This window comes from Oncorhynchus gorbuscha, linkage group LG03 (assembly GCF_021184085.1).
Source record: "Oncorhynchus gorbuscha isolate QuinsamMale2020 ecotype Even-year linkage group LG03, OgorEven_v1.0, whole genome shotgun sequence".
In the NCBI taxonomy this organism is placed as follows: Eukaryota; Metazoa; Chordata; class Actinopteri; order Salmoniformes; family Salmonidae; genus Oncorhynchus; species Oncorhynchus gorbuscha.
The window spans coordinates 44,172,410-44,182,313 of record NC_060175.1 but is presented as its reverse complement, the minus strand read 5'-3'; the positions used below and the strand labels follow the sequence as shown (position 1 = coordinate 44,182,313).

At 45.2% G+C, this 9,904-nt stretch overlaps 1 protein-coding gene across 1 annotated transcript in view; it reads right to left on the bottom strand.

Annotated features, from left to right (window-relative positions):
* The window catches only part of LOC124031417 (receptor-type tyrosine-protein phosphatase gamma-like), a 306,478-nt gene that overhangs the window by 225,205 nt on the left and 71,369 nt on the right, over nucleotides 1–9,904 (bottom strand). The window contains exon 2 of the mRNA XM_046342630.1: nucleotides 5,591–5,695. Coding sequence (XP_046198586.1) covers nucleotides 5,591–5,695 — 105 coding nt within the window. The remainder of the gene's footprint in view (nucleotides 1–5,590; nucleotides 5,696–9,904) is intronic.

Sequence of the window (9,904 nt, the reverse complement as noted above, 5' to 3'; positions counted from 1 at the left end):
CCCAATCAGAGACAACGATAAGCACCTGACTCTTAATTGAGAATCGCCTCAGGCAGCCAAGCCTAACAACACCCCTAATCAGCCGCGATCCCAAATAATACAAACCCCAATACGAAACACAACATATAAACCCATGTCACACCCTGGCCTACCCAAACATATAACAAAAACACAAAATACAATGACCAAGGCGTGACAATTACTAATAAGTCGGTGTGTTTATAAGTCCACGTAATATCTTATTCTGCATATCTTATGTAATAAATATATTACTACCAAGCCTCCCGTGTGTACGTCGGGAAACATGATTTAATGAAGTCAATTGCAGCCTGTAATTCCCCCTCACTGCACTTTCCCTTCCCCCGTTCCCTCCTTCCCTCCATTCATTCATCTCTTCTCTATCACTAGCACAGTCTATTCCGTGCTGAGGAATGAGAGGAGCGGAAGGGAGAGGGAGATCCATCCACCATACTCCCACCATACGCTTTATAACCCACTTACAGGCCCAGCCACTCACAAACAGTCAGGAGAAACAAACCAAACAACTAGAAAAACAAGGCCAAACACTTGAAAAAACACAGGATTCACTCAGCGGCAAACAACCAAATCAGAGAAGCTAGGTATCGGACAGAGACGTCTAGTTTTGGTCTCATATCTTTACCTCCACCCACCCTCTCTCTCTCTGTCCTTTCTCTTTTCCCTCATCCTTTCCCTCCCTTCTCTCCCTCTCCCGTTTTGTGTGCAGAGCGAACGGTGTGACCCTGGTAAGATGGCAGCAGCTGCAGCAGTGATTTTTTAAATTGTATTTAACTAGGCAAGTCAGTTAAGAACAAATTCTTATTTACAATGACAGCCTACCGGGAACAGTGGGTTAACTGCCATGTTCAGGTGCAGAACAACAGATTTTTACCTTGTCAGCTCGGGATTCAATCCAGCCTTTCGGTTACTGGCCCAACACTCTAACCACTAGGCTACCTGCTGCCCCAAATGGTGATGGTAGTGATCTCATCGCCAGGAACACACCGCCTCTCAATGTGACCTACATGCTTTATCTGCGTGAGGCGCTTCTAACTCACACCTCTCCCTCTCTCTATTCTCCTCTCTCTCTCCAACCTTCTCTCCGCCTTTCCCCATCTCTCTCTCTCTCTCTCTCTTTGCCTCTCTCTCCAACCTCTCTCTCTCTCTCTCTCTCTCTCTCTCTCTCTCTCTCTCTCTCTCTCTCCCTCTTCCCCTCTCTCTCTCTTTGCCTCTCTCTGCCTTTCCCCATCTCTCTCTCTCTCTCTCTCTCTCTCTCTCTCTCTCTCTCTCTCTCTCTCTCTCTCTCTCTCTCTCTCTCTCTCTCTCTCTCTCTCTCTCTCTCTCTCTCTCTCTCTCTCTCTCTCTCTCTCCTCCGCTGTATCCGGAGCTGGAGCATGCCTGAGGTCAGGGTCTAAAATGGAGAGATTACTCAAACAGTACAAAGTCATATTCAATTAGGGCGGCAGGATACTGGCTGTACAGTAAATTGCACAATTACTGCAGTACAGTGGCAGATATGCGGCTCCGTTTTCAGGAAAGTGTGCTGCTGTCAGCAGTGCTGGGTCATTCTATTAGAGTGGCCACATGATGGGCCGAGCTGCTCTGCCGTGCATACTTAAACACAGCACGCAGACAAGCTCTGCTCGCCGCATTCATGAACAAAAGAAACAAAGCCTCACAGAGCCAGAGAGCAAGGTTCTGTCTATCTATCTCTCTCATTCATTTATGTATTTATTTATTCCTTCACACACACTCTGCCCATCGGTCTCATTTGCTCTTCTGTTCACTCCTTGTCATTCCCGTTCCCAGCCTCCACCTCATCCCTCCCTTTCCTCCCTTCTCTCACACTTCCTGTTTCTGTTACAGCATTATGTCACATGATGCGTTGGCATAGGTGAATTCGTTGCAGCAGAGCTATCGGATCTATTAGCTATAGTATACCCTGAGAACAGGCGGAGCCCTTCAGAGACACCAGACAACGTTCCTGTATCACAACTAAAGGGTGACCATACAAGCAAACACTGACTGACATAGTAGTGTGAAGGGAAGACAGAGTAAAATAGTGATTGAGAGGTGCCACCACAGACCGGGACAAGTAGAGCCACGAGTGAGAGAAAAGAGGACTCAAACACCACAATAGGAAGCTGCTCTCATTAGCATGCCAAGTCAGGTCTGAGGCTTTGTTTTTATTCTGTTAGGCTGCCGCCCGCCTCTTTTCCCTACAAACATCCAGCTGCCTTGACACAATATCTATCCATCCATCCCTCTTTCTCTCTCTGTCTAGATCTCCCTCTCCCAATATTTCCCCCTCTCTCTCTCTCTCTCTCTCTCTCTCTCTCTCTCTCTCTCTCTCTCTCTCTCTCTCTCTCTCTCTCTCTCTCTCTCTCTATGTTTGAAAATAATACTAATAATTTCTCCATCTTCACTGTAGATCATTGTATAAGACAAGGACTGCTGTTGACAGTTGAGTCTGTAATTGTCATGATGTCATTTCCTAACCTCTATGGCAAGCCATTTTGTAAAGGTTGGCATGACAACCGGGAACCCACCCGTTGTCATAACTCTGAAAAATCTTGAATTACATGGAATTCCACTGAGTGCCGATGCAATCACTGAAAGGTGTTGGATAATACACAGCCCATCACACCTTGCACGAAGGACCCTGTCTGAAGAGCCCATTCAGTAAATAATGTACATATTAAGCTATTAGGTAACACCCTGAAGTGCATTTTAGGAAAAGGTGAGCACTGCAGAGTCAAGGTAGATCCAATTAAGCTTTTCATTGTCCCCTAGTACAGCAAACTGAAAATACATAGAGAATCTATTCAAACACACATTTACATTTCCTCAGAAATAGACAAAGAAAAACTATACGTGTACAAACAATCCTAAGAAGTAGGAATAGAAGGTTGAATTAAGCATACCGAGTAAGCAGCGTACATACTCATCTCATATGTATATACTGTACTCAATACCATCTACTGTATCTTGCCTATGCCGTTCTGTACCATCACTCATTCATATATCTTTATGTACATATTCTTTATCCCCTTACACTTGTGTGTATAAGACAGTAGTTTTGGAATTGTTAGTTTGCTTGTTGTTGGTTATCACTGCATTGTCGGAACTAGAAGCACAAGCATTTCGCTACACTCGCATTAACATCTGCTAACCATGTGTATGGGACAAATAAAATTGGATTTGATTTGATTTGAAAAGACCATTCTGTTTAATATCCTCACAGAAATGACTGACTTTATAAGCTGTCTATTTAAGTCATAGCCCTTAGTCCTCTAAAGTTAAACTACATTACAACATATCATCAATCTCCATCTTCATTCCTTTTCTTCAAGTCTGCACACAAAACATTGAGAGCTCTCAACTCAAGCCTGCCAGTGAATATGAAACAGGCTACGAGGACTGATATGTAAAGGACAAGGTGGTGAATTCTCTATCTCATAAATTATGGTACGTCTCCCCATTGATGCCAGAAGTATTGAGGCCACCAGGGCTTTAAAATTAATATCCAGCAAGTTGGGGGTGAGGGGAGGGAGGGGCGATTTATAATGCCTTTGAGGTAATGATTTTCTGAAGTGGAAAAGTGGAACTTTCCATCAAATCAACTTTAATATGAACTTCAATGTTTGTAGCGGCGTCTGGAGCAGAAGGCAGAGATGACAGAGTGAGGGAGGGCCTATTGATCTGGCCTTAGTGTTTCAGTCAAACCCTCACAAAAAGGACTCTTAAAATATATGGGAAAGCACTTGTAATTATGAAGAGCGTAAAAGCACTAAAAGCAGTAAGCAGTAAATGCAGTCCCCCGTGATGACACATCAGAGTTCTAAAGCTCTGTCCAAATGAGCCAGTTCTAATCACATCCACTGGTGTTCTGATGACAGATTCCAGGATGGCTACCTCACTAAGGCACAGCAGACTGCCCCATCTGCCTGCCAGACAGAATGACGCATTAACACACACAGAGAAAGGGGAGAGCTTAGAGCTGTGTACAAACTCAGATGATATTTAAGGACAACCCTACATACTGTGTGCCTCTCTTTACCTAAAGAAGGAAGCAAGAGAGACAGAGAGAGAAAGACAGAGAGGGAGAGATAGAGAGATGGAGAGAGAGAGAGAGAGAGAGACAAACAGAGAGATAGAGAGAGAGAGAGACAGACAGAGAGAGACGGAGAGAGAGAGAGAGAGAGAGAGAGAGAGAGAGAGAGAGAGAGAGAGAGAGACAGACAGACAGACAGACAGACAGACAGACAGACAGACAGACAGACAGACAGACAGACAGACAGACAGACAGACAGACAGACAGACAGACAGACAGACAGACAGACAGACAGACAGACAGACAGACAGACAGACAGACAGACAGACAGACAGACAGACAGACAGACAGACAGACAGACAGACAGAGACAGAGAGAGACACAGACAGACAGAGACAGAGAGAGAGAGAGATGCAGTTCAGTATTATTTAGTGACAGGTTTGTGGTTGCTGGTAGTATAGTGAGGTATAAGGGGTCTGGAGAGGAGCAGTTGCGGTGGGTGACCAGGCCCCCGAGGGACTGATGATTATTAAAAACCCATGCATAACCTCATATCCCCTTAAATAAACCCTGCATAACCTCATATCCCCTTAAATAAACCCTGCATAACCTCACATCCTCAGCTGCCTCTCACACGCACACGCATGCGTGCATACACACACACACACACACACACACACACACACACACACACACACACACACACACACACACACACACACACACACACACACACACACACACACACACACACACACACACACACACACACACACACACACACACACACACACACACACACACACACACACACACACACACACACACACACACACACACACATCTAAAACACTGTCTATAGCACCAGCAGAAATCCAGTCAGCTTACAAAATGGAGGCATCTCTGTGATCGTCCAACAGAATCTGTATTGTTTTCCTCTTGCTGAAATTACACCCACAGTTACATCAGTGTTATAGAACTCTTTAATATTATAAGTGTTCCATGACACAACATACAATCAGTAGATCTTAGCATTAATACTCAGCTCGCTAAGTGAATCTGTCACAAGATCCACTTTGCCCCAAGCCCCTGGCTTTAATGCAGCAGCGATGGGTTACAATCAGAGTAAACAAACAGAAATATTTAAATAAATCAAATAAAGATCATTTGTTGCCTGAGGCTTGGTTGCACAGCAAAAGATGAAGGTTCCTCCACTCCAAATATCGCTCAGAGGGACAACAAAAGTAACTTTTTCTCCACAGAAACATAAAAATAAGAAGCCCAGAGAATCCCTGAGGCCTCTTCTCCAAAGTGCAGGAGGATAGGGGGAGAGTGGGCAGGGGAGGGGGGAGACAGAGGAAAGTGAGTAATAACCATGCTGCACACACACACACACACACACACACACACACACACACACACACACACACACACACACACACACACACACACACACACACACACACACACACACACACACACACACACACACACACACACACACACACACACACACACCTGAGTAGGCCCAGTAGGACTCCTCAGCCGCTCTCCTGAGTCTGGTCCCAGGCACTCGGCCATCTTGGCTCCCTTGCGTGGCCCCAGGCTGCCCTCCAGTCAACGCTGTGTGAAGGAGAGAAAAGACAAGGATGTCACCTACATGGCACTGCACTCGCTTACTGTTGTAGAACAAAAAAGCACTCATTAAGAAACAGAGACTGACTGTGACTTGAACACAGTAGAATTACTCAACCGGCACCTCAAACAGTGCTTACAATGACTCCCCAAAGCATCCTACCACGAAAGACACAATAACATCCTTAAACATAGGCGTGAATACAGATACATACTGCAGCTCATTGGTAAAGAGAGGAGGGTCTCTGAACATTGAGGCACAGAGCAGGGGACCAGCCTGAGGTAGGATGTTGTAGGATGAGGTAGGACCGCTCCATCATAGAGGTGGATATGAGACGGGAAGAGAGGATGATGGCTGTGTGTGTGTGTTTATGTATGTGTGTGCATGTGTGTGCTCCATCCTTTGTCAGATCTGATCACGCCAGGCCCATTGTGACTGTGGCTCTCGGATGTGAGCTGCTGGCTGCTCAGGGTTTTGGTTAAGAGTCACCCACGCCCCCCCTCGCCTTGCTGTGCCGCCACAAATGAGCTTTGGCAGTACCTGGGGGTAACTGCCATTCTACATCTCATCTGACATAAAATGGCCACCTGCGGCTATAAGGACAGAGAGAGAGAGAGCGTCACAGGTAAGAGAACACAGTGTGGTTACTTCCTTACTCACTGCAATCACCATGGACACTGGGCCACCACAGATGACAATCAAAGCATAATAGAATTTTAAAGGCTTCTCGCTGGGTATTGTGGGTACATAAGGGATTGATATGAACAATGGGTGACTCTTTGTTTTTTTATCTTCTTTAATTGTTGGGGATGCAACCTTGAGCATGACTGTTGATGTCAATGACAGTCTATGGCTTTTCCATGAACTACATTGTCAATTCCCAATACCTCTCAATCCACACCAAACCAATCTTCTCACTGTCCTTCTTCCTGTCTCTCTTTCTGTCATTCACTGTCCCTCTCTCCCTTTTGCCTCTGAGCCTTCACTCGCTTTCTCTAACACACATACCGCGTTAGCTCATTTCCTTCCGTCCCACGGCTGCACCGCTTCGGACGCCGGGTGAGTCATTTAGCAGCAAGCCACTGTCTCCACCGGTGTCCATTAAAGGAGTCAGTCAGTTCACAGTGCCAAAGTCCAGCACAAAGGCCCAGGGCTGCAGTGAAACTATCCTCCACCACTGTAGCAGAATCATATTAACGTCCGTGCCGATGACAACATGGGGAGGGGAGAGGAAACTCGGGATGAGAGGAGAAGAGGCGACGACAGGGGGAAAAGTATAGAGAGAGACAGATGGCAGCGTTGGGGTTGAAGGAGAGGAGAAAAATAGATGGAGAAAGAGAAGAGGACAGGGCTATGTAGTGTCCGGTCATTGTGTGTGTGTGTGTGTGGGGGGGAGGGGGGGGTCTATTCTTTACAGCCCGGACCGCTCTCCTAACGACAGTATCCGGGTCACTGTGATGGGCAGCCTGCTGCCTGGCAACTGTTCAGCAGGAGGAGAGGAGGGGAGGAAGAGAGGATGCAGCGATAAAAGAACAGAGTCCTTCTTTGTATTTCCAGAGGAAGAGAAAGGAGGGAAGACAGAGGAGGGAATAGCCTTTGACGTGTAGTTTCAGTTTAAAAACAGTCACAAGGGCTCACAAGGTTTAATAAAACACATGGAATACTGTATTTGCTTAAGGAGTAATACATTTAGCAAACTATGGGTGAAAGCACCTAAGGAGAACACTGCAATTACCATTCAACACATCCACCTCCTGCCCTCCTATCCACTGCTCTCTATCTCATCTACCACAAGTCACCACTTCCCTGCTCTCCGAGACCCTGTCAGAGACGATCAACATCAACACAGCCAGCAATGCAGCAGACACACACAAACCACACACAAGCACGTGCACGTGCACTTCCGCGCACAGACACACACACCACCAGCAGTCATGCACTAGTGATGGGAAAAACCCTGTCTAAAAAACAGCAACTTATTTAGATTCATTGCATAGGCCATATAGTGTTAACTTGAGAAAGTCCTTGTTTAAAAGTGGAGGTAATGCTAGGGATGTCTCCTATGATCTAATCCGGCTGCCAGAGGTTCCATTCTGCTGTCCTGGCCTAAATGAATTTTGACCTAATAGGCTTCTCCTTTCCTATTAGAGGAATGTGCTCTTATGAGAGAGAGATTGGGGTCTGACATTTTTGTCATACTCTACAGTAATGATAATGATAATGGGAGATTGAATCTAATAAGGCTCCGAGTGTAGAACTATAAAACCTCTGCACGGCTCAGGCCTCAGCATTAACAGAAAGCCCAATACAGTAGACAGTTCTGCAGTGTCCTGGAAATAGAGAATGAAGGTGCCATTGGTGCTTTCACAAGGAGAATGAAGTTGTGATAGGCAAGACCAATTGTGATTTGTGATTTGTGAGTTGTGATTTGGCAAGACCAATAGCACCACTTAATTTTAAGAATGTGAAATGTCAGAATAATAGTAGAGAGAATTATTTATTTCAGCTTTTATTTCTTTCATCACATTCCCAGTGGGTCAGAAGTTTACATACACTCAATTCGTATTTGGTAGCTTTGCCTTTAAATTGTTTAACTTGGGTCAAACATTTTGGGTAGCCTTCCATAAGCTTCCCAAAATAAATTGGGTGAATTTTGGCCCATTCCTTCTGACAGAGCTGATTGATGTCTTGAGATGTTGCTTCAATATATCCACATAATTTTCCTCCCTCATGATATTTTATTCATGATATTCTATTTTGTGAGGTGCTCCAGTCCCTCCTGCAGCAAAGCACCCCCATAACATGATGCTGCCACCCCCGCGCTTCACAGTTGGGATGGTGTTCTTCGGCTTGCAAGCCTCCCCCATTTTCCCACAAACATAACAATGGTCATTATGGCCAAACAGTTCCATTTTTGTTTCATCAGACCAGACATTTCTCCAAAAAGTACGATCTTTGTCCCCATGTGCAGTTGCAAACCGTAGTCTGGCACTGCGTTTGAAGGTAGGCCTTGAAATACATCCACAGGTACACCTCCAACTGACTCAACTTATGTCAATTAGCCTATCTATCAGAAGCTTCTAAAGCCATGACATCATTTTCTGGAATTTCCCAAGCTGTTTAAAGGCAGTAGTGTCCTTAGTGTATGTAAACTTCTGACCCACTGGAATTGTGATACAGTGAAAACAATTTTGTCATTTGTGTACAATTGTGTAAACAATTGTTGGAAATATTACTTGTGTCATGCACAAAGTAGATGTCCTAACCGACTTACCAAAACTATCGTTTGTTAACAAGACATTTATGGAGTGGTTGAAAAACGAGTTTTAATGACTCCAACCTAAGTGTATATTAACTTCCTACTTCAACTGTATATTTGAAAGGGGTGATCAGCAAGGACAGAATGTAAACACACCGACACAAACACACCATGCAAAATCTGCATAGCAAATACAATAGATGTGCGTGCCAACCACAACACTTGTACGTACTGCCAGTAATGCTGAAAAAGCCGGAAACTTTGGCTGACCCTGTGAGTCACAGAAAAGTTCCTATTGAGAAGAGATATGGAGAACACTGGTTCCTGCCATCCATCCATCCATCCATCCATCACGGTGGGCCAGCCATTGAAGCTATTGCTGCCTGTTTGCTCTCACTTAATTAAAATGCAGAGCCGAATCCTGTGTTCATGTACTTAACCTTGGCTTTTTTATACACTTTTTTCTCCTCAGTGGTTCGAGGAGGTAGCATGGGGTGTCCAGACACACACACACACACACACACACACACACACACACACACACACACACACACACACACACACACACACACACACACACACACACACACACACACACACACACACACACACACACACACACACACACACACACACACACACACACACACACACACACACGGTCAAACACACACAGAAAAATACAGCGCTGTGTGAGCCAGCCAGGGCAGTCCTCTCTCCCGTGTTACATTTCATTAGCATTCTTTACATCTCTCTCCAATACCTCCTTACTGCTGAAGGACAGCCACGGCAGGAAAACACACACGAACACACACATACACACACTAAAACCTGCTAACATGAATACAAAACACAGTCCTTTTTTATTCTCTCACGAACACATACACACACAAACTGGCAGTCCAAAACACTTGCACCGTGGTGATCAGAGAGTAAC